The 26,036-nt window shown below is 50.5% G+C and overlaps 1 protein-coding gene across 1 annotated transcript in view; it reads left to right on the top strand.

Annotated features, from left to right (window-relative positions):
• Positions 1-26,036, top strand: part of MUC16 (mucin 16, cell surface associated) — an 85,604-nt gene that overhangs the window by 15,062 nt on the left and 44,506 nt on the right. The window contains 10 exon segments of the mRNA XM_036314052.1: positions 2-7,218; positions 9,886-10,156; positions 10,241-11,415; positions 12,196-12,210; positions 12,686-12,810; positions 12,902-12,966; positions 15,252-15,424; positions 18,114-18,238; positions 18,325-18,392; positions 21,426-21,598. Coding sequence (XP_036169945.1) covers positions 2-7,218; positions 9,886-10,156; positions 10,241-11,415; positions 12,196-12,210; positions 12,686-12,810; positions 12,902-12,966; positions 15,252-15,424; positions 18,114-18,238; positions 18,325-18,392; positions 21,426-21,598 — 9,407 coding nt within the window.

Raw genomic sequence — 26,036 nt, 5'->3', positions numbered from 1 at the left:
AGGCATGCCGGGGCTCTCGTACCTCCCCAGTCATGACAGGAGCCGCCGAAGGGACCCTCACCACGCCAAGTGGTCACCCTGGGGCTACGTCGCCGGGCACAACTGCCTTGGACACCTGGACCACCGCCTCCAGCCCAGGGACTCAAGGGGCTGCCACTCAAGGTTTCACACACTCACCGGTGACGACTCCCGGGAGCAGAGGCCCGGAGCATGTGTCCAGGACACGTCCTCCCTTTGAGGAGACAAGCGGCTCTTCCTCCGTGCAATCGGCCCCCAGCACAGCCTCCCCGTCCCCAGTTGCTCCTACAACACGAGAGAGCGCGTCCTCCCCTCCTCCTCTCGTCACCTCCGTCTGGACCTCTGGCCTGCTGCCGGCCACTGACGCCTTGGGCACAAGCGTGGATCCCGGAGCCCGTTCCACTGCACATGTGAGCGAGAGCACAGCGCGGAGCCTGGACTCCTCTGCAGCCTCCACAGGCACAGAGGCAGTTCACCTTCCCGGACACACAGCTGAGACCAGCGCGGGGACCACCAGGTCAGGACAGGAAACACCTTCCTCTGTGCCAGGTGAGTCAGCGCCCCCCGAAGTGACTTCTCCAGTGGCGACCCCTTCCGTCACGAGGGAAAGCAGAGTTTCCGCAGCAGTGCCCGGCTCTTCGGAAACCACTTGGTCTGAGGCAGAGTCAGCATCCTCCACGAGCCCCGGCCTGAGGGAGGCCAGCACCTCCCAGCCCATGAGCTCAGCCGCGGAGACAATGCCCGTCTCTTCCCACGCGCCCACTCGTGATGGTGCCACGGAGGTCTCCGGGACAGAAGGCATGTCCTCCAGCGGGACAGTCTCCTCTGTCCCGGCTCAGTCCACCATGACACCAGACATCTCCACAGGCATGCCGGGGCTCTCGACCTCCCCAGTCATGACAGGAGCCGCCGAAGGGACCCTCACCACGCCAAGTGGTCACCCTGGGGCTACGTCGCCGGGCACAACTGCCTTGGACACCTGGACCACCGCCTCCAGCCCAGGGACTCACGGGGCTGCCACTCAAGGTTTCACACACTCACCGGTGACGACTCCCGGGAGCAGGGGCCCGGAGCATGTGTCCAGGACACGTCCTCCCTTTGAGGAGACAAGCAGCTCTTCCTCCGTGCAATCGGCCCCCAGCACAGCCTCCCCGTCCCCAGTTGCTCCTACAACACGAGAGAGCGCGTCCTCCCCTCCTCCTCTCGTCACCTCCGTCTGGACCTCTGGCCTGCTGCCGGCCACTGACGCCTTGGGCACAAGCGTGGATCCCGGAGCCCGTTCCACTGCACATGTGAGCGAGAGCACAGCGCGGAGCCTGGACTCCTCTGCAGCCTCCACAGGCACAGAGGCAGTTCACCTTCCCGGACACACAGCTGAGACCAGCGCGGGGACCACCAGGTCAGGACAGGAAACACCTTCCTCTGTGCCAGGTGAGTCAGCGCCCCCCGAAGTGACTTCTCCAGTGGCGACCCCTTCCGTCACGAGGGAAAGCAGAGTTTCCGCAGCAGTGCCCGGCTCTTCGGAAACCACTTGGTCTGAGGCAGAGTCAGCATCCTCCACGAGCCCCGGCCTGAGGGAGGCCAGCACCTCCCAGCCCATGAGCTCAGCCGCGGAGACAATGCCCGTCTCTTCCCACGCGCCCACTGGTGATGGTGCTACGGAGGTCTCCGGGACAGAAGGCATGTCCTCCAGCGGGACAGTCTCCTCTGGCCCGGCTCAGTCCACCATGACACCAGACATCTCCACAGGCATGCCGGGGCTCTCGACGTCCCCAGTCATGACAGGAGCCGCCGAAGGGACCCTCACCACGCCAAGTGGTCACCCTGGGGCTACGTCGCCGGGCACAACTGCCTTGGACACCTGGACCACCGCCTCCAGCCCAGGGACTCACGGGGCTGCCACTCAAGGTTTCACACACTCACCGGTGACGACTCCCGGGAGCAGAGGCCCGGAGCATGTGTCCAGGACACGTCCTCCCTTTGAGGAGACAAGCAGCTCTTCCTCCGTGCAATCGGCCCCCAGCACAGCCTCCCCGTCCCCAGTTGCTCCTACAACACGAGAGAGCGCGTCCTCCCCTCCTCCTCTCGTCACCTCCGTCTGGACCTCTGGCCTGCTGCCGGCCACTGACGCCTTGGGCACAAGCGTGGATCCCGGAGCCCGTTCCACTGCACATGTGAGCGAGAGCACAGCGCGGAGCCTGGACTCCTCTGCAGCCTCCACAGGCACAGAGGCAGTTCACCTTCCCGGACACACAGCTGAGACCAGCGCGGGGACCACCCGGTCAGGACAGGAAACACCTTCCTCTGTGCCAGGTGAGTCAGCGCCCCCCGAAGTGACTTCTCCAGTGGCGACCCCTTCCGTCACGAGGGAAAGCAGAGTTTCCGCAGCAGTGCCCGGCTCTTCGGAAACCACTTGGTCTGAGGCAGAGTCAGCATCCTCCACGAGCCCCGGCCTGAGGGAGGCCAGCACCTCCCAGCCCATGAGCTCAGCCGCGGAGACAATGCCCGTCTCTTCCCACGCGCCCACTCGTGATGGTGCCACGGAGGTCTCCGGGACAGAAGGCATGTCCTCCAGCGGGACAGTCTCCTCTGTCCCGGCTCAGTCCACCATGACACCAGACATCTCCACAGGCATGCCGGGGCTCTCGACGTCCCCAGTCATGACAGGAGCCGCGGAAGGGACCCTCACCACGCCAAGTGGTCACCCTGGGGCTACGTCGCCGGGCACAACTGCCTTGGACACCTGGACCACCGCCTCCAGCCCAGGGACTCACGGGGCTGCCACTCAAGGTTTCACACACTCACCGGTGACGACTCCCGGGAGCAGGGGCCCGGAGCATGTGTCCAGGACACGTCCTCCCTTTGAGGAGACAAGCAGCTCTTCCTCCGTGCAATCGGCCCCCAGCACAGCCTCCCCGTCCCCAGTTGCTCCTACAACACGAGAGAGCGCGTCCTCCCCTCCTCCTCTCGTCACCTCCGTCTGGACCTCTGGCCTGCTGCCGGCCACTGACGCCTTGGGCACAAGCGTGGATCCCGGAGCCTGTTCCACTGCACATGTGAGCGAGAGCACAGCGCGGAGCCTGGACTCCTCTGCAGCCTCCACAGGCACAGAGGCAGTTCACCTTCCCGGACACACAGCTGAGACCAGCGCGAGGACCACCCGCTCAGGACAGGAAACACCTTCCTCTGTGCCAGGTGAGTCAGCGCCCCCCGAAGTGACTTCTCCAATGGCGACCCCTTCCGTCACGAGGGAAAGCAGAGTTTCCGCAGCAGTGCCCGGCTCTTCGGAAACCACTTGGTCTGAGGCAGAGTCAGCATCCTCCACGAGCCCCGGCCTGAGGGAGGCCAAAACCTCCCAGCCCATGAGCTCAGCCGCGGAGACAATGCCCGTCTATTCCCACGAGCCCACTGGTGATGGTGCTACGGAGGTCTCCGGGACAGAAGGCATGTCCTCCAGCGGGACAGTCTCCTCTGGCCCGGCTCAGTCCACCATGACACCAGACATCTCCACAGGCATGCCGGGGCTCTCGTCCTCCCCAGTCATGACAGGAGCCGCCGAAGGGACCCTCACCACGCCAAGTGGTCACCCTGGGGCTACGTCGCCGGGCACAACTGCCTTGGACACCTGGACCACCGCCTCCAGCCCAGGGACTCACGGGGCTGCCACTCAAGGTTTCACACACTCACCGGTGACGACTCCCGGGAGCAGGGGCCCGGAGCATGTGTCCAGGACACGTCCTCCCTTTGAGGAGACAAGCGGCTCTTCCTCCGTGCAATCGGCCCCCAGCACAGCCTCCCCGTCCCCAGTTGCTCCTACAACACGAGAGAGCGCGTCCTCCCCTCCTCCTCTCGTCACCTCCGTCTGGACCTCTGGCCTGCTGCCGGCCACTGACGCCTTGGGCACAAGCGTGGATCCCGGAGCCCGTTCCACTGCACATGTGAGCGAGAGCACAGCGCGGAGCCTGGACTCCTCTGCAGCCTCCACAGGCACAGAGGCATTTCACCTTCCCGGACACACAGCTGAGACCAGCGCGAGGACCACCCGCTCAGGACAGGAAACACCTTCCTCTGTGCCAGGTGAGTCAGCGCCCCCCGAAGTGACTTCTCCAATGGCGACCCCTTCCGTCACGAGGGAAAGCAGAGTTTCCGCAGCAGTGCCCGGCTCTTCGGAAACCACTTGGTCTGAGGCAGAGTCAGCATCCTCCACGAGCCCCGGCCTGAGGGAGGCCAAAACCTCCCAGCCCATGAGCTCAGCCGCGGAGACAATGCCCGTCTTTTCCCACGCGCCCACTGGTGATGGTGCTACGGAGGTCTCCGGGACAGAAGGCATGTCCTCCAGCGGGACAGTCTCCTCTGGCCCGGCTCAGTCCACCATGACACCAGACATCTCCACAGGCATGCCGGGGCTCTCGTCCTCCCCAGTCATGACAGTAGCCGCCGAAGGGACCCTCACCACGCCAAGTGGTCACCCTGGGGCTACGTCGCCGGGCACAACTGCCTTGGACACCTGGACCACCGCCTCCAGCCCAGGGACTCAAGGGGCTGCCACTCAAGGTTTCACACACTCACCGGTGACGACTCCCGGGAGCAGAGGCCCGGAGCATGTGTCCAGGACACGTCCTCCCTTTGAGGAGACAAGCAGCTCTTCCTCCGTGCAATCGGCCCCCAGCACAGCCTCCCCGTCCCCAGTTGCTCCTACAACACGAGAGAGCGCGTCCTCCCCTCCTCCTCTCGTCACCTCCGTCTGGACCTCTGGCCTGCTGCCGGCCACTGACGCCTTGGGCACAAGCGTGGATCCCGGAGCCCGTTCCACTGCACATGTGAGCGAGAGCACAGCGCGGAGCCTGGACTCCTCTGCAGCCTCCACAGGCACAGAGGCAGTTCACCTTCCCGGACACACAGCTGAGACCAGCGCGGGGACCACCAGGTCAGGACAGGAAACACCTTCCTCTGTGCCAGGTGAGTCAGCGCCCCCCGAAGTGACTTCTCCAGTGGCGACCCCTTCCGTCACGAGGGAAAGCAGAGTTTCCGCAGCAGTGCCCGGCTCTTCGGAAACCACTTGGTCTGAGGCAGAGTCAGCATCCTCCACGAGCCCCGGCCTGAGGGAGGCCAGCACCTCCCAGCCCATGAGCTCAGCCGCGGAGACAATGCCCGTCTCTTCCCACGCGCCCACTCGTGATGGTGCCACGGAGGTCTCCGGGACAGAAGGCATGTCCTCCAGCGGGACAGTCTCCTCTGTCCCGGCTCAGTCCACCATGACACCAGACATCTCCACAGGCATGCCGGGGCTCTCGACCTCCCCAGTCATGACAGGAGCCGCCGAAGGGACCCTCACCACGCCAAGTGGTCACCCTGGGGCTACGTCGCCGGGCACAACTGCCTTGGACACCTGGACCACCGCCTCCAGCCCAGGGACTCACGGGGCTGCCACTCAAGGTTTCACACACTCACCGGTGACGACTCCCGGGAGCAGGGGCCCGGAGCATGTGTCCAGGACACGTCCTCCCTTTGAGGAGACAAGCAGCTCTTCCTCCGTGCAATCGGCCCCCAGCACAGCCTCCCCGTCCCCAGTTGCTCCTACAACACGAGAGAGCGCGTCCTCCCCTCCTCCTCTCGTCACCTCCGTCTGGACCTCTGGCCTGCTGCCGGCCACTGACGCCTTGGGCACAAGCGTGGATCCCGGAGCCCGTTCCACTGCACATGTGAGCGAGAGCACAGCGCGGAGCCTGGACTCCTCTGCAGCCTCCACAGGCACAGAGGCAGTTCACCTTCCCGGACACACAGCTGAGACCAGCGCGGGGACCACCCGGTCAGGACAGGAAACACCTTCCTCTGTGCCAGGTGAGTCAGCGCCCCCCGAAGTGACTTCTCCAGTGGCGACCCCTTCCGTCACGAGGGAAAGCAGAGTTTCCGCAGCAGTGCCCGGCTCTTCGGAAACCACTTGGTCTGAGGCAGAGTCAGCATCCTCCACGAGCCCTGGCCTGAGGGAGGCCAGCACCTCCCAGCCCATGAGCTCAGCCGCGGAGACAATGCCCGTCTCTTCCCACGCGCCCACTGGTGATGGTGCTACGGAGGTCTCCGGGACAGAAGGCATGTCCTCCAGCGGGACAGTCTCCTCTGGCCCGTCTCAGTCCACCATGACACCAGACCTCTCCACAGGCATGCCGGGGCTCTCGTCCTCCCCAGTCATGACAGGAGCCGCCGAAGGGACCCTCACCACGCCAAGTGGTCACCCTGGGGCTACGTCGCCGGGCACAACTGCCTTGGACACCTGGACCACCGCCTCCAGCCCAGGGACTCACGGGGCTGCCACTCAAGGTTTCACACACTCACCGGTGACGACTCCCGGGAGCAGAGGCCCGGAGCATGTGTCCAGGACACGTCCTCCCTTTGAGGAGACAAGCAGCTCTTCCTCCGTGCAATCGGCCCCCAGCACAGCCTCCCCGTCCCCAGTTGCTCCTACAACACGTGAGAGCGCGTCCTCCCCTCCTCCTCTCGTCACCTTCGTCTGGACCTCTGGCCTGCTGCCGGCCACTGACGCCTTGGGCACAAGCGTGGATCCCGGAGCCCGTTCCCCTGCACATGTGAGCGAGAGCACAGCGCGGAGCCTGGACTCCTCTGCAGCCTCCACAGGCACAGAGGCAGTTCACCTTCCCGGACACACAGCTGAGACCAGCGCGGGGACCACCAGGTCAGGACAGGAAACACCTTCCTCTGTGCCAGGTGAGTCAGCGCCCCCCGAAGTGACTTCTCCAGTGGCGACCCCTTCCGTCACGAGGGAAAGCAGAGTTTCCGCAGCAGTGCCCGGCTCTTCGGAAACCACTTGGTCTGAGGCAGAGTCAGCATCCTCCACGAGCCCCGGCCTGAGGGAGGCCAGCACCTCCCAGCCCATGAGCTCAGCCGCGGAGACAATGCCCGTCTCTTCCCACGCGCCCACTCGTGATGGTGCCACGGAGGTCTCCGGGACAGAAGGCATGTCCTCCAGCGGGACAGTCTCCTCTGGCCCGTCTCAGTCCACCATGACACCAGACATCTCCACAGGCATGCCGGGGCTCTCGTCCTCCCCAGTCATGACAGGAGCCGCCGAAGGGACCCTCACCACGCCAAGTGGTCACCCTGGGGCTACGTCGCCGGGCACAACTGCCTTGGACACCTGGACCACCGCCTCCAGCCCAGGGACTCACGGGGCTGCCACTCAAGGTTTCACACACTCACCGGTGACGACTCCCGGGAGCAGGGGCCCGGAGCATGTGTCCAGGACACGTCCTCCCTTTGAGGAGACAAGCAGCTCTTCCTCCGTGCAATCGGCCCCCAGCACAGCCTCCCCGTCCCCAGTTGCTCCTACAACACGTGAGAGCGCATCCTCCCCTCCTCCTCTCGTCCCCTCCGTCTGGACCTCTGGCCTGCTGCCGGCCACTGACGCCTTGGGCACAAGCGTGGATCCCGGAGCCCGTTCCACTGCACATGTGAGCGAGAGCACAGCGCGGAGCCTGGACTCCTCTGCAGCCTCCACAGGCACAGAGGCAGTTCACCTTCCCGGACACACAGCTGAGACCAGCGCGGGGACCACCCTGTCAGGACATGAAACACATTCTTCTCCCACCAACCACTCTTTGTCATCCAATGTTATTTATCCACTGGGAACTTCGTCTTTTTTAGGTGACAATGACTTCTCCTTCAATGCCTTTGTTTTTCATATCCTCAGTAGTTGATGCATGCCAATTTTGCCTGTGCCTTTTGATCTTTTGACAAGCATTCATCTGATCTTCATCTCAGCTACAGCCACTTACGTGCATATACCTACTCATTGAACTCCTTTTTTAAAGAGCCTCATTCCTGGTGTCTTGATTGTCCTCATCTAAGATCTTTCTGGCTGTCACATTCACCTCTTTTTTGTCAGAAAGCTCATTTTCTTCCTCTCCATCAGGAGTTATAGGTTCCATCTCAATTTTCTTTGCAACCAGCCCTTTTTCTAGGCCCTGGGTATGCTTTTCATTCCACCATTGCAAGGACCCTACTATATTTACTTCAACATCGTTTCCCTCTTCAACCGTCATTACTGCTCTCTCTTCAACCAGCCCATCCCCAATTCCTATTACTTTCTCACATACTACCTCATACAGTAGACACCAACTTTTGGACAATGATTAGTACTGCTGATGAAGCCTAGGTAATGGTTAATAGTTTCAAATTTGAACCCAGCCAGTGAGGATATCTTCATTACCCGTATTAATACCATTATAGCAGAGAATTTGTACTTAGGAACAGTTACAACTGCGTCTGATGTTTCTCCACTCTCAGCACAGTTGACAAGTACCAACCCAGATAATTATTTGTTGTGGTGAGTTGTTCATGTGTTGTAGGTGTTAAAGAGCATCCCTGGCTTGTACTCATAAATGCCTGTAGTGCACTCCACATACACACAGTTGTGACAAGCAATATTTTTCCAGTCTGAGATCTACTGAGTACAAAATTCTTTCCAACACCACCAAAATGGATGTTTTTTCCTCATATCATTTTCATTTTAGACCGCACAGGATTCTGAAATTCAGTTACAAAATTAATATAAACGGTTATTAACAAAGGTTTAGGATACAGAGAAAACTATCCGGTCACATATCCACGCTATCTTGTCAGTAGCTGTGTGACCTTGGCAAATTATCATTTCTGAGGTTTTACTTTTCTGTCAAATACAATAATAGGGTGTACTTACAATGTTCCTGTGATGATCAATGAGGAAAAGGATGCTAGGTGCTTTACAATTGCTCATCATTACCACTATCACCACCACCGTCATCAAACACATTGGAATCACTTTAGAATGTCTACTCTCGGAAATATGCTTTTCAGGGTATTCTTAGCAGCATATGGCATGGCTTCACCATCAGAGTCAAAATCCTCTTAATTTTGTCTCTCTCCCTGCACTAAGCTTCAGTAGGCTTTGTGGTCTCCATTGAGAAGCCTCCAGTTAGTTCCTCCTCTTTCCTGGGAACTATTTTTCGGAAGCCCTGGTCAATAGCTGTTGTCTCAGCCAATGACACTCTACTCTTTCTCAGAGACTGACTTCCACTCACATTGGCCAGCTAGTGTGGTTCCTGGCAAATTTAATCCAGTGAACATTTATTTTGTAGTGAAAGCACAAAAAGTAAAAGTAGTAATAACAGTGGCAATAGTCATAGTAATAACAGTAGTTATGGCTCTAGTAATAACAGTAGCAATAATTCTAATAGTCATAGTAAATAACAATAGTAATAACAGTGGTAATAGGTGGTAATGGTGGTAGTGACAGCAGTAATGATAGATAGCAGCAGTGGTATTAACAGTAGTCACAGCAATAATGGTAGGAAGTAATAGTTGTAGTAGTAACAATATTAATAAGAGTAGTAATAGCAGCAATAATGGAAGGTAGTGACAGTGGTGTTAGTAACAGTAGTAATGATAGGAAGAAAAAAAGTTCTTGCCAGTTCAGTAAGTGGTAATCATTCTGTGCAAACTCTGTGTCTATCCCACAACTCACAGGGCTACCAACAGGAGGGACAGAGAGGGCACAGACCACCACCACAGCGACCTTGACCACCAGAGTATCCACTTCCTCTTTTGGAATGCTGACGCTCCTCAGGACATCAAGTAAAACAGCCAGCACAAGCACAACAGGAGTGATCATCACAACCCCAGGTGTTTCACATGATATTTTGGAGATGACATCCTTCTTGGCCACGAGACCTGGTATAGAGACCAGCACAGCAGTTTTCAGGACAACGCCACCCATATTCAGTAGACCAGCAATCACACCTGCACCCGTCTTTAGTTCTTGGACAAAGACCAGCACCACTGTTCCAACTCTGATCATTTCCTCTGGTGAACCAGATACAAGAGTCCCTTTGATCACCCATCCTGCACATACCAGCCCAATTTTGCCCCAAACAACTCCCAGTGTTTTCTATACTGAATCAGATAGCACACCCTTGATGGCCACCAGTCCTGGGACAGAAACTAGTTCAACTGTTCTAGCTACAACTGTCCAACCTGTTGTATCAGAGGTGGTGACTTCACAGGCTACTAGTTCTGGGGCAGAGACCAGCACAACTTTTCCAATTTTGACAATTTCCCCAAATCAACTGGAGACCACAGCCTCATGGGTCACCCAGTTTGAAACAGAAACCAAGTCAGCAGTTCCAACTCTGATTGTGTCCCCTGGTGATCCAGATGCAACAGTTTCCATGGTCACCCATCCTTCAGAGACCAGCCCAATTGTTTCCCAAACGACTTTCAATTTTTCCCGTAGTGAATTAGACAGCACAATCTCAATGGCCACCATTCCTGGGGCAGAATCCAGTTCAACTATTCCAGCTATAACTGTCCAACCTGTTGTACCAGAGGTGGTGACCTCACAGGCTACTAGTACTAGGGCAGAGACCAGCATAGTTTTTCCAACTTTGACAATTTCCCCAGATCAACTGGAGATCACACCCTCATGGATCACCCATTATGGGACAGAAGTCAGGTCAGCTGTTCCAACTCGGACTGATTCCTCTGGTGAGCCACATACAACAGTCTTATTTGTCACCCATCCTAAAGAGACCAGCCCAACAATGTCCAAGACAACCCCCAGTGTTTCCCCTAGTGAATCAGAATCCACACTCACAGTGGCCACCGACTCTGGGACAGAAACCAGTTCAGCTCTTCCAACTCTGACTGTCTCTCCTAGTGTACCAGATAAGGTGACCTCACAGGTCACTATTTCTGAAACAGATGACAGCACAGTTGTTCCAACTCTGACTCTTACTGCTGGTGAACCAGAGACTACAGCCTTATTGGCCACCCACCCCAGTGCAGAGACAAGCATAAATTTTCTTGCTTCAACTATTTTTCCTCATTTACCAGATACCACAGCCTCACTATCCATCCAACCTGGGATGGACCTCAGCACAACTATTTCAACTTCAACTCTTTTCCATGGTTCATCAGACACCACAAGCTTACTGGCCACCAGCCCTGCATCTGAGACCAGTACAGGTCTTCCAACTCTGACTATTTCCTCTGTTGTTCTTGGGCCTGCCAGTACCCCTGCAACCACAGGTGAGCCTTATACTGTAGCTTTCTGGAGCACACTAACCTCTCCACCTGCAACCTCAGTTGGTCTTTCAGAATTTTCTGACACTATGACTGGGGGCACTGTGACCTTGACTGCAGCTGAAAGCAACCCAGGAGGATTAAGTCCAACCACTATCCTGAAAACTACAACTCTTGCAGCCACTAAGTCAGCTGCCACAGGTTCAGACCGCACTGTGGCTGAGACTACAGCCACTTTCAGTACACTGTCTGAAAGTTCCTTTGTCCCTGTGACCATACCTGAGACGTCCACCGAGGCCTATGTGAGTGTGACGTCAAGAACAAGTAAGAATAACATTTTTATTCTATCTATCTACGATATATAGTTTAACTATTTTAATGTACAATTTAGTGACATTGATTACTTCCACATCACCACTATTTCTGAAATATTTGTATCACCCCAAACTGGATCTGTGTACCCATTAGGTAGTAACTCCCCTTTTCCTACTCACCACCCCCCTCCCCCAGTTCCTGGTAACCTCTAATTACTTACTGTCTCCATGCAAATTCCTATTATAGATATCTCATATAAGAGAAATTGTACAATATAACTGGCCTTTTGTGTCTTGCTTATTTTAGCTAACATAATGCTTTCAAGGTTCTTCCATGCCATAGTATGTATCAGAACTTTATTCCTGTTTATGGATAAATATCCTGTTGTGTGGTTAGATCACATTTTATTTGTTCATTTATCTGTTGATGGAAAATTTGGCTTTTTCCACCTTTGACTATTGTGAATCATGCTGCTATGAACATGGATGTACAAGCATCCATTTGAGTCCTTGTTTCCAATTCTTTTGGGGATATACCCAGGTCCTCAAATAACATTGATTTGTTCAACATCATTTCATAATAACATTGATGAGATGTTGTATGAACTTAACTCTTTTTTATATCACTTAGCCTATGTAAGATTGGTTTCTTTGTACATTTTTTCACTTAAAGTCACAGAACCTATTGACAACGTTACACGAGGACTTACTGTACTAAAAAAGGAATTGTTGGGTCATTTGGTTTATTGGTTTCCCAGAGCTGCCATGACCAAGTACCACACACTGGGAGGCTTCAACCACAGAAGCTTGTTCTGAAGGCTGGAAGTGAGAATGCATACAACATACACCTTAGAGTCATCCCAAATGAGGGTGAGGGAGCTGGAGTGCTTATCATCTAACTCCCACCTGTCATTGCTAGAGGGATGCTCTCTGGGCTTGATGATCTCCCCAAGACAAAGAGATGTGGGTTCTGGCCTGTGCTGAGATGGTAGGATTCAAGGGGAAGGAGGAACAGGGTGCCCAGCTCCTCTCTGTTTGCTCCATTTGCACTTCTACACAGTCTGCATCCCAGAAACCCACATGGTCCTGGGGAAATGATAGTTGGTCACCCTGTGTGAGGGGGTCTTGGACAGTGACTGCTACACGAGGTGTCTCAAGGAGGTCACCTAGGCCAGGCCCCAACTCAGCATTGAAGTTAAGGCAAGTCCTCAGAGCCCTCCCTCCCTCAGCCCCAGGCCTGACCCAGGATGGGCCTCATTTTACTCTCTGCCTCCCTGCAGCTGCAGTTCCTTTCTTGATGCCTTTTATTGTCAACTTCACCATCACTAACCTGCGTTACACAGAGGACATGGGAAACCTGGGCTCTGAGATATTCAATGCCACTGAAAGGAACCTGCAGCAACTGGTGAGAGACCCCCAATTCTAACTTCTTGCCAACCCTGCCACACCCTGTTGTCTTGGCTACTCCTGCTCATCTGCCTCTCATGCCTTCACAGCTGGGGCCCTTGTTCAGGAACAGCATCGGTTCCCTCTATGCTGGGTGCAGATTGACCTTGCTCAGGTAAGACCTCCTCTTCAGTACCTACAGAAAACCTACTCCTTTCCTTTCTTGGCCCTCTACACCCTGGTCAACCACAGTCCCTTGGGCCTTTGCGGAGAGGCAGTGTAACACAGTGTATCCAAGTGCCTGAGTTGGAACCCCGGTTCTTCATTTGCTAGCTGTGTGACTTTGAGCAAGTCACATAACTTCTCTGTTCTTCAATAACACTATCTATAAAATGGTGATAATAACAGTGCCTTACTCTTGGAGTTAATCCTTCATCCCGATGCCTGCGTCATTGTGAACCCTCAATTAAAGGGATCTTGTAGTACCAGCCAGTGTAGCATTTTTACCAAGTGCGTTCCCAGAGTCCCTGACACTCTCCCTGTCCCAGTTCATATCTACCCTATTGGAGAAAAGCTCTGGACACTGAAGCTCTTCAGTTTATTCCCTGGAAAGAGATAGGGATTTCCCAAAGGAAGTCTTACTGAACAAAGGGAAAACCAAATCAAATGTTGAATACCAGCAGGATATATTGTGATCTTAAAATTCTCAAATGGACCTGAACTCTGCAGAAATGGACTGTCTTTTCTTTGCCTACATGCATACCTGGTGTCATCCGAGGTTAATGGGCTCAGGACCCTATCATTACACTTAATGACCCTATGGCTTCTCTGTGGGCTACTCCATCCAGCCAACTCAAGTCATCCTGCCAGAGAGATGGGGTTTTCTACCCACATCACTTGGTGAGGAGAGATTGCTGATGTATTATATACCAGTGTCCTCTAATAAGTTGAGCCCAGCACACCTGCCCCCATATCTCCATAATATGGGGAAATCAATAACAAAAGTAATATTGCTCATAGTACATGCCATCCAATAAATGTGATTTACACTTTTTCTTTCATTCATCCTCACAACAATATAAGTATTGTTTGGCCTCGCAGAGTAGTTGAGTTGCATACTTAGGGGAGCTAGGATTAGAACCTGGTGTTCTGGTTCTGGAGTTCCTGCTTTTAACCACAATACCAGCAGGCCTCGACCTCCCTGGCTCAACCATTTTCATTTTAAAAAGCCTTTAGACTTAGGTTATATCTGCCCATTTTAACTGTGTAGAAATTAAAACAATTTATTCATTAAAATAATAAACCCATTACATGTTTTTTTTTTTTTTTTTTTTTTTAGTTAAGGTATTACAAATGTGTCCTCATCCCCCCCATTAACCCCCAACCTCCCCCCACACACACACTCATGCTCCCATCCCCCTGTTGTCCATGTCCATAGGCATTACATGTTAATATAAATGACATATTTTTATAAACAACAACCATATCTCCCAACCCCCCTCCCCAAAAGAAGCACAGTGAGAAGAGGGCCATCATTTACATTTTTGAAAATCCTTTTAATATGTGACTTAGTAGAAGATACCAGGATATCTGCTTCTGCATTCTATTTTTTACAATATTCCATTATTTACTTGATGGACTCCCTGTAATAGTTTTGAGAACACCAGAGGTCCCTGGGCCACACTTTGAGAACTACTATGGGACACTATGTAGGTATAGAATGGGAATGTTTTGAATAGCATGGATCATAGCAAGCAGAATTCACAAGCAAGGGAGGAAGGCATTCTTTCTTCCTACTTGTACATCTCCTGCTTTGAGTGAAACATTTTAGGGTCAGCTTAAATTCAGGACAAAGGTATTTTTTCACCAATCTCCCCTGGTTTCTTCTTAACTTGTTTTCCTTCAAATTGGTTGTCTGCCTAAAATGTGTTCCTCAGCTTTGGGATTTGCCAACTTGAAATAGAATATCCCCTCTCAGGCTCAGTGTCACAACCAGCCACAGAGGTGATCACTTACCGTCCCAAAGGTCTTCGGTTCTCTTACTTTTCCCTTCTACATGCTGACTGGCCCCAGGATCCTTAGGATTTTTTTCCCTGGAGTCCCACATCCCTAACCCCATGGCCCAAGCAGGACTAATGTATTACTGGAGTGACACCATTTGTATTTACCTTCACGAATGGACAGGAAGTGTCCTGGGCTGGTAGTTGAGACAATAAGCTTCAACCAGTTAATAAAAAGATAATAGGGACAAGAAGAACATTATCTAGGGAGAAGCTGTAGGAACCTGTAGAACACTGCATTTAAGAAGGTGGGGGGGCGTGTCTGGATTCCCCCATGAAACAGAAAGAGATGTGTTTTAGAAAGCAGATGAAACTCAAAGAAGAGTGATGATGTAAAAACTAAGAGTGATCAAGAGTATTCACCTCTCATGTCTCAATTCCCATGTCCCTCCTTCCCCAGGGCTGAAAAGGAGGGAGCAAGCACGACAGTGGGTGTGATATGCACCCACTACGCAGATCCCACAGGCTTCAGGCTGGACAGAGAACAGCTGTACTGGGAGCTAAGCCGGCAGACCCATGGTGTCACTCGGCTGGACCCCTACACCCTGGACAGCAATAGTCTCTTCGTCAGTGGTGAGTAGCTCTGCTGCAAAGGGATCTCCTCCTGCTCCCCAGATGGGGTCTCCTTGGAGTGCATTTCTCTGTACCCATGTTTCTCTCTACCCCTAGAATTTCCATGGGGCTCAGCTCTCTCCTTTCATAACACCTAAAAAGCACCTTTTAAGGTCAGGAAAAAAAGTTTCCTTTAGTCTTCTTCATCCCAATGACCATTCACAGAAGCCCGAATGGAGCATGCAGACATCAAGGAAGGAAGAGGGTAAAGTAAGCCCATGGCAGTCAATACAAGAGCCAGTGGGTTCCCAGTGCAGTGACGAATCTGCTTCTTTTACTTCCCTATGGCAGCGGTGGTCTTTTACCCATTCTCCAAGGGCCAGCTGGAATTACACCCACCTGAGAAACAAGCAACAAAGCTGTTAGTAATGATTTAGCAATAAATTCCTTTGCATCCATGCTCTTAACAACAACACCCACAGTAATACCTACAATAAAGGGTGATCTTTATTAAGGGATTCCTATGATGCAGAATGTTATATGTATTATGTATTACTAACCCTGCAAACTTCTCTAAGTTATGTATATCTTGCAGAAGAGAAAACAGGCCTGCTGGGGAAATCCACTTTCCCAAGATCAGATAATTAATGCAGGTGGTAGTGTCAGAAATCAAACCCTAAATTAATTCTAAAATCTAGGCCCCTTAACTACTAGGCTACACTGCAGACCAACCCAGCAAAAACAAGCCTCAAACCTCAGGACAGGAAGGCATACCATGGAGCCTCACTATAACTATTTAAACTAAAGCTTGATTAATTATAGCCCCATTATATCACTGTGGGTGTTTTCTTATTACCTGGATTAAAACTTATATTGGGTTTCATTAGTCCTTGGAGATTACTTAAAGGGAGTAGTTACCAGTGCAGGCTTTGGTGAATTATAGACCTTGCTTTTATCAAGCCCTGGCCCTGCCTTTGACTTACTATGTGACCCTGGGCAAGCCATGACCCCTCTAAGCTCCAGTGTCCATTTTTAGAATAGAAAAGTCACCTAAGCTGATTGCGATAAAACCTGAATAACCCAAGTAAATCACAAGGCTCCACTTGGCCCAGTCTCAGAGATAAGTTTCATTTCAAAAAACCCAGTCAGTCCACCAAATATAAAAGAAATCAATTTTACTTGCACTATTTCCAGTGTATCAAAGAGGATCCATTCCATGGTCCAGAAACGTACTTATTTAAATCCTCTTTTTTCCATTTCCTCTTTTTAAACTTTGTAGTCTCTGATTGACACCCAGTCTTTTCTTTCTCCACAAGCCCAGCTCTCTCCCTCTCCATCTCTCTCCTGTATTATCTCAGTTCAATATTACAGAAGTCTAAGACTATATTGTCACAGATTGAGCTATCTTTGGAGAGTAGGATAGTGGGAGAAACTGAAAGAGTGAGGACAAAATTATAATTAATAGGTAAAGAAAACACAAATATGGAAACATTCATAAAATTGTTGTCCCTATTATTCATTTGATAAGGTTGCTATTATTCTAGGCACTTAGTAAACCCCCATAAGATTGGGGTTGCTTTGATCATTACTGTCTTTCTGATTAATGACAATGACAATGAAATTATCATTAGTATCAGGTATCATGCAGTTAACTCATGAAGAATACTGTTTTTATTGATGTATCTCAGCGAAAGCACTCAGGAAGGTTTCTATACTTAGTTTCTATTTCTACCCCTTACCCTATTCTTAACCTCCTCTCACCATAATACTCTCTCTCTCTTTGCTTCTCTGTAGGTTATAACCATCGATACAGGATCCCTACCACCAGGAGTGAGTAATGAGAGCCCGGATGTCCTATGTCTCTGGGACCCTTCCTCCCTAAACCTAGTTCCCAGGAAGAAAGTATCGCCCATCCCCTAGGTTGTCAACCTCAGAGTAGCTGCAGCACAGCAGAAGCCTCAGATTAAGCCAAGTTAGAGATGCAAGTTTCCATGAACAGCCCTACCCTTTCACTGCTTCATGATAGGGCTCAACAATTTTTATTCATAGTGTATTTTCTTTCAGCTCCAGTGACCTCCACATTCTCTCCAGGACCCGCAGCATCTCTGAGCCCCACCCCCAGCTCTACAGGTAGCAGTCTAACTTCTGAGTCCCATTAAACCTCAACTCCCATTCCGTGGCTGATGAATTCCGACATGCTCTGGACCATGATGCCCACCCAGTGCAACCTGTTCCCCTCTCTCCCTCGTGCCCTAATCTCCCGCCACAGCAGCCTCATTTTTTCTTCCAGGAACTCAGCTATGTGTGGTTCCTCCTTGTCCTCCAAATCTCAGTCCAGCATGCTCTTGCTCAGACTGCCATTTCTTCGTGGAAATTCCTATGATTTGGATATCTGACTGCTCAAGTATTTTGGGCTGAGCGCAAAAGGTCTCGGCCCAGATGTCCCACCAAAATGTCCACAACTTTTCAGCCTTTGAACACTCTGGGATGAAAGGGTTGAGGTTCCCTTTTGAACTGATGTCATACATCTAGCATGGAGGTCCCTTCTCCCCCTTTGGCAGGCTGAAGAAGGAGGGCATCCCAAATAGGATATCTCAGGCCTCAACAACTGGACACAATGGTCCAAGAGATAATACTAGTACCTTCCTCCCATAAAAAGTTTAGCTTAAGCCTATGATGGGTTTCCTCTCTTTCCCTCCTTCCACTGCAGATGTGGGCCCAGCTCCAGTGCCTTTCACCCTCAATTTCACCATCACCAACATGCTCTACACCCCAGACATGAGGCTCCCGGGCTCTGCGAAGTTCAATTCCACTGAGAGGGTTTTGAATCACCTGGTAAGAGCCCATCAATGCCTACCCTAGCCTTCCATGTTCTTGTCCCACCAGTCTCTTCAGGTTACCTTCATTTCCCTCCTCCCCAGCTTGGTCCTTTGTTCAAGAACACCAGCATTGGCCCACTGTATTCTGGCTGCCGACTGGCCCTGCTCAGGTATGACTTCCTTTCCTAACACATATGCAGGGCATTGTCACAGGCAAGCTCACCTGGAGTGAATACCTGTACATGAAAACTACAAAGCAAGAGTCATATGTGATTGGAAGGCATGCCCTCTGGCTGAGTGCAACAGAGAGAGCTTCCTGAAAGAGCTGTCTGTCAAAGATCTTCAATTATTTGGATAAGCAGATCCACAAAGCATTCATGCTCATTGGTCAGAAAATGCAGCATTGACTCACTAAGAAAACATGAAATGAGATACCTCAGGTAACACCCTGTTACAGAAGCTAAGAGCACTGAGAGAATCAGTCATGGGCCCTTTCCTCAAATCTCAGCTGCCATATAGACTTAAAGTCATCATATGAATGGGGCTAATACAATGATAAAGCACTACACAGGGGCCATAGGAGCCTGGAGAATGGATTTTTAGCTCAGCCTGGGAGAGTTGGGTGGAGGCTGTCTGAAGAAGGTGATTCCTGGGGTATGTTTTGACAGTCAAGTGTGCAGTAACTAGAAGAAATAGTGGCAAAGGTATTCCAAGGGGTGGTGTAGCTTAAGTCATGGGGCAGATGTGAAAAATATCCTAGTGCATGAGAGAAGTTCTGTGAAATTGGAGGGTAGAGTATGAGGAAATAGCAATTGAATAAAAGAAAAAATGGGAAGGAAAGAAGGAAGGGAGGGAAGGAAGGAAAGTAAGGTAGGAAGGAAGGAGAGAAAGGGAGGGAAAGGAACAGAGGAGGGGAAAGAGAGGGAAGAGAGAGGGAAGAAAGGAAGGAAGGAAGTTGGTTGACTGGGGGACTGGCTGAGCAGATGGATGGGTACACAGGAGTATAGTTGTGTGAGTGGTGGGTAAATTGTGGGATGAGTTTCGAGAAGTGGATAACATCAAGAGTTCAGGTTGGAGCTGTGGTTAAAGGCATACTAAGGATTTTTTCATAGTACAGTGGGGCCGTAATTCGTTCCGTGATGGAGCTCATAACTCAAATTACTTGTATGTCAAATCACTGTGACGTTCGCTGCGCCAACTAGCGGTAGGGTATCTGAAGCTGGTTTATAACCTGAATTTTTTTGAGCTTGCAACTCAAAGCAAAAAAATTGGCCGAGAGATGGCTCGTATCTCAAAAAAACTCATCAGTCAGGACACTCGTAAGTCAAGGCCCCACTGTATTTGGTACAGGAAAAGGCTGAGCATTAATGGTTCCGTATCCAAATGCATGAAGTCACATCCTGTTTCTGTCACTAGCTCTGAGGTTTTAGAAGTTCTTTAACATCTATATGACTTTGTTTCCTCAACTATAAAGTGGGAATCATATCAGCATTGATCTCACAGAGGTGCTGAAAAGATAAAAAGAGACCAGACCTGGATATTGCTTGGATGGGGAGAAAAGGTGGTGGGGGTTCAGGAGGCCTCTCACATCTCTGGCTCTGGCATAGACATGGAAGTATAGGAGGAGGAGCAGGTTCTGTGCTTTTAGGAGGGAAGATGATAAGCTTAATTTGAGATATTTGGAATCTAAGAGGCCTGAAGGACATCTCTGAGGCTGCTGATTACATGGCATAGAGCTCACGAGAGAAGTCTTGGCCAGTTAGAAGTAGATTAGACCATCTACATTAATAAAAGACAAAGACGCTAATTGACCGTACCTTCACTATGCCCTAAGCCATGCCCACCAGCCAATCAGAGTGACTATATGCAAATTAACCCAACCAAGATGGCGGCCGGAAGCCACAGAGCTGGAGCAAGCAGGAGGCTTGGTTGCTTGGGCAATGGAGGAAGCCAAGCTTCCCGCCCGCCCTGAGCCGGCAGTGGCCTTCGCTCATGGCAACAAAGTTTCAATTATAGAAGACAAATAAACCCCAGATACCTGCTTCCAGCCAGCCTCCACTGGGAGCTTGGGTGGCTGGGGTTGTGGCCAGCCTACAAACAGCCATCAGCCCCTCACCCAGGCTGGCCACACCCTCATGGGGTGAGGGTTCCCGCTGGGGGGCTTAGCCAGCCTGCAAACGGCTCTCAGCCCCTCACCCCGACTGGCCAGGCACCCCAGCAGGACCCCCTCACCCTGAAGGGGGTGTGGCCAGCCTGAAAACGGCCCTCAGCTCCTCACTCAGGCTGGCCAGGCACCACACTGGGGACCTCCACACTGAAGGGCCTGTGGCCAGCCTGCAAACAGCCATCAGCCCCTCACCCAGGCTGGCCAGGCACCCCAGGGGGGACCCCCACCCTGAAGGCGCTGTGGCCAGCCTGCAAACAGCCATTAGCCCCTCACCCAGGGTGGCCAGGCACTCCTATATAATAAAAGGGTAATATGCAAATTGACCCTAACAACAGAACAACTAGGAATGACTGGCCACTATGACACATACCACCAAGGGGCAGATGCCCAATGCAGGAGCTGCCATGCCCCCTGGTGGTCAGTATACTCCCACAGGAGGAGCTCTGCTCAGCCACAAACCAGGCTGATGGCTGCCAGTACAGTGGTGGTGGTGGGAACCTCTTCTGCCTCCTCAGCAGCGCTAAGGATGTCTGACTGCAGCTTAGGCCTGCTCCCCGCTGGCAAGTGGACATCCCCCAAGGGCTCCCAGGCTTCTAGAGGGATGTATGACTGCCAGCTTAGGCCCAATCCCCCAGGGAACGGGCCTAAGCCAGTAGGTGGTCGTCCCCCGAGGGATCCCAGACTGTGAGAAGGAACAGGCCAGGCTGAGGGATGCCCCCGAGTGCACAAATTTTTGTGCCCTGGGCCTCTTGTATGATAATAAAACTGGTAACTGAAATAATGACCCCAAATGAGAGGCAAAATAATAGAAGTTGACTGAGGATGAAGCCCTGAAAGTCAGTCACTTTATGGAGTGGGAAGGTACCTAGATGAATAGCACCCATAAAAGAACATGTTTGGGAAACCAGTCAAGGCCCAATAAAGAGGAATACCATAAAACTTGGAGCAGCAGGTCAATTTGAAGGAAAGAGTTGAACAAGATATATAACTCCACCGTGTCTCTGAATGTCCTATTTCCCTAACCCGACCACCCTAGGACTGAGAGAGATGGGGCATCAACTGGAGTGGACACCATCTGCACCTACCGTCCTAACCCCATAGGCCCTGGACTGGACATAGAAGAGTTGTACCAGGAGCTGAGTCAGCTGACCCATGGCGTCACCCTGCTGGGCACCTACACCCTGGATAGAGACAGTCTCTATGTCAATGGTGAGTGTCTGTGCTGTAGCTGGTGTCGCCTGCAGTCCCCTATCTCCCTATACCAGTAATTCTCAACTGGAAGCAGTTCTCGGAGGATATTTGGCAATGTCCAAAAACATTTCCATGTCACGACTGGAGTGTGCTAATAACATCCATTAGTTAGAGGCCAGGGTTGCTGCTAAAGATCCCACTATGCACAAGGCAGCCTCCCACCATTATCTAGACGAAAATGTCAACAATGTTGAGATTGAGAAATTGCTGTACACACATTCACAGTTCTGGTACAAGCCCAGCTTAGCACACACCACAGGAAGTTGATTTTCTTTCCTTTTTCAATGCTGGAAGGAAATGTTTCCTTCTGTTGGAGCCCAGCAAGAGCATGCAGACTCTCAAGAGAGAAGTGGGTGATGTAGGGTCCTGCAGTTAAGCCTTCCCCAGTGGGCAGCAGTGTCCAGTTCAGCTCTCACTTTACTTATTCTCTCCATCATGACAACTTATGGGCCAGTGAGAACGACACTCATGAAACTATTCATGAAACACCACACTTGGCCAGTACACCATGAATCATAACTGTTTACACAACACTGTTGACAACAAGGCCCCTAATAGCAGTGCTAACACCCAGAATAACTCTACTAGTGGCTAAATCTCACCAAAAGATTCTTATGTGCTAAGAACTGTGACAAGGTCTTTATTTATATACTAGAGGCCTGGTACACAAAATTCGTGCACTCAGGTATGTGTCCCTCAGCCAGGCCTGTGCCCTCTCACAGTTCGGGAGCCCCATGATCAATTGCCCCAAAGAGGTAGGCCCCGTCCACCTGCCACAGCTTGCCAGTTGGTGGCCTGGGCCTCCCTCTTTGGGGTGATCGTGGAGCCCCTTGATTGATCGATCGCCCTGCCAGCCGGTAGCCTGGGCCTCCCTCTGCAGGATGATCATGGGGCGATGTCAGGGGGCTCCCAACCAATTGCATAACACCTGCCTTGGCTGGCCTGGCGCCAGTGCATGTCATAGCATGGTCATCCTGAAGGTCCTCCGGACAGTCGTTCTGATGTTCGGTCATTTGGTTGATTTGCATATTACACTTTTATTATTATAGATTCCCTATTCATCTTACCCTAAACCCTGTACATTACAATGCTCATTTTTAGAGAGCCATCATGCATTCACACAGGAAGTCATTTGCCTGAGATCATCCAGCCATAATGCATTGGCAGACTCAACACTCGAACCCAATATTGAGTCTAAACTCCAAAGTTTATCCACAAGGTGACTGTTCAGACAGAGAAAGTCTTCTCAAATCTCAGGACCAGAAGGAGTGTTAAATGAGCATGAGCTCAACAATCCAACCTAGTGTTTGACTAGTTATTTACCCTCTGTCAGCTTGGAATTCCTTTAAATATGGTTTGAAATACACATTTATATTAACAACAGCACATCGTGCTCTGTGTCCATAGCAGATTGAACTCCAGGATTGGGACTGCCTTAAAGCAATGGGGAATAGTATGGGAATTGGTGGCAGATCTCTGTTTTGTGTGATGCTGAACAAGTCATGTAACCTCTCTAAGCACTAATGTCCGCTTAATAGAATAAACATACATACGAGGCAGGATTATTCTGAAAATTAAATTAGAGCATTCAGCAGTAACCCAAGAAAATCCCAGGGCTCCTCTGGGTCCAGTCTTAACTCACATCTCTCACAGAGTATCAAAGGAGATGCAATTCATAAGCCAGAGAAACACTCATGAAAATTCTCTTCCCCCCCCCCAATTTCTTTCATGCTCCCACATTTTAACCATCCACCTGACCTCCAAGTCTCCTTTTTTACTATTGCACTTCATCTCCAAATTTTCTCTAATATTCCCCAGCACATGTACTTTCCCTTTCCTCCATCTCACTACACTTTTACCTTCACATACCACTCTCTTAAGCTGCTGCAGTTTTCTCTATTATACATCACAGAAAGCCAGAAACTAAGCGAGAAAAATAAAATTATACTATTATAAAATATTGTGAAGAGAGAGAAGGTGACAGAAGAAGGATAAAATTATCTTAATGGATTGAGAGAACACAGATAAGGCTTGGAGCACAAACTTGGTCATTAATTTGCCCCATTACCCTTGTAATGTGTTCAGCATTATTTCTGGTGCATAGTGCATTCCCAATGAGTAAGAAGAGCCATTATTGTATTGTATTTTTATTTTGGTGATAATAATGGTAATGATGTTCATCACTATTTTGAAAGGACATAAAGGCACTAAAGGAAATTATTGTTCATTTATGAGTTTTAAAAAGTTATTAATGAACTAGAGGCTCGGTGAACAAAAATTTGTGCACTGGCTGGGGGAGGGGGGTGTCCCTCAGCCCGACCTGTGCCCTCTCACAGTCTGGGACCCCTCAGGAGATAACCACCTGCTGGCTTAGGCCCGCTCCCTGGGTGGCAGATGGCAGGCCCTATCCCACAGTGCCTTCCCTGCCGCGCTGGGTGCCCCGGGTCGCCCAGCAGGCCCGATCCCGCAGGGGGTGGGCGGCGGATGGCACTGCCCCACCCCACCTGCAGTATGCAAATTTAACGGCCATCTTTGTTGGGTTAATTTGCATACTCTTCTGATTGGCTGATGGGCATAGCAAAGGTATGGTCAATTAGCATCTTTGTCTTTTATTAGTGTAGATTTCATTTCTAGCTCCACCATCTACCTTTTCTTAAGTCTTTACTCTTTTCTCCCTACCTGCAGGTTATAATTATCACAACTGGACACCTGCCACGAGCAGTGAGTATTTGAAACTGAAACTTCAGTGCCCAACAGACCCTTCTGCCCCAGAGTGCATTTCTCAGGAGAAAGTTACTACTGTCCCCTACCAAGTTTCTAGCTTCAGCCTCATAGCAGCCCTTAGCCCACCTAAGGTCTTTCTCTGAGTCAAGATAGAAACCCAAATTCCAATGAACAGCTTCTGAATCACATTCCTTCAGAGTGGGGCTCAATTATTTTCTCCATGTTTTATATTTTTTCTCAGCTTCAGTGACTTCTACATTTTGTCAAGAATCTTTCGTGTCTCTATTGCCCATTCTCAGTCTGCAGGTTGGAACCTGCTCTCAGAGTTCTACAAAATGTTACCTCTGCATGGTCTGGTCCCTGTTTACCACCCTGCTCGTCCCCTCCCTCTCTTTATCACTCTGTAGGCTTTGGCCACATCAGACATTTGTCTGTTCTTCTAGTGTCCTAACCTTTGGCCTTTATACTAGCCTTTCCTGATGATCAGCTATTCCTGCCTCCTTATTGCCTTTCAGATCGCAGTTCCACCATCACCTTCTCTGAAAGACTTTCTCAGACGACCTTACATGAAGTAGCACTTCTCCTGAATACACACCTCATTTCTCTGTCCTATCACCATGAGTATTTTCTTTCATGAATTTACTACCATTTGGTTTACTTAGTCTTTATGTATTTGTCACCCTGGAGCTAAGCAACTAGTAGGCGCTCACTTTATATTTATAGATTGAATGAATGGATGAAAGTAGCAAACTCTTTATACATCCACATCTGTGGATTTTCTTTGAACATGCAGAAAATCATTCAGGATCTTAGTCATGAATTTGAATCTTGCCCTGTCTCCTTGTCTTGCCCAGATGTGGGTCTGAGAGCATCTGCGTTTCTTGCAACCTAATAGGGAGGCATGATTTTTGCCACAAAACCTGTATTACTCCTGCCCTTAAAATTTATTTAAAAAATTAAGTCCCTGGGTCTGATACATGCTTATGTCATGACCTAGGCTGGGTATCCCTAACCCTTAATCCTGCTGTGTGAGTCTGAAGTTATGGGATATAAACTTGTGTCCTATAATTTGAATTTTGCCTTCAGACCTATATTTTGTAAATCACGAGACTGCAAATGTTGTACATGTTTTAAACAGATGCATACTTTTCATTTCCTCACTGCTCCACCCTCATCAACTCAACCATTTATGTAACATGCCTAGCTCTTGCAGACTTTAAAATATGTGACATGTGCTATAGATCAAATCATTCTATGACTGATGATGTCATTTTTTTCTTAATCATTCAAGATTTGTTCTTAATCATTGTTTATCAGAAGTTTGGTTCTGAGTGTCTGGCACAGTTTTCTTTGAATTTATACTTTGTGGAATTTTCTAAGCTTCCAAATCTGAAAATGTAGGTTCTCAAGAAAGTTTGGGAAATTTCAGCCACTATTTCTTCAATTACTTCCTGCACTAATCTCTTTCATTCTGGTCCTCCAATGAAATGATAGTGTCCCACAAGTCCCTGAGGCTCTGTTAATTTTTCAATCAATTTTTTTCTTCAGACTTGATAATTTCTAATAATATGTTTTTAAAATCACCAGCCTTTTTCTCTGTCATCTCCATCCTGCCCATCAAGTGATTTTTTAAAATCTCAAGTACTGTATATTTCAGTTCTACAACATCCAT

This window comes from Myotis myotis, unplaced genomic scaffold (assembly GCF_014108235.1).
Source record: "Myotis myotis isolate mMyoMyo1 unplaced genomic scaffold, mMyoMyo1.p scaffold_m19_p_6, whole genome shotgun sequence".
NCBI lineage: Eukaryota > Metazoa > Chordata > Mammalia > Chiroptera > Vespertilionidae > Myotis > Myotis myotis.
This window is presented reverse-complemented; position numbering and strand designations above follow the sequence as displayed.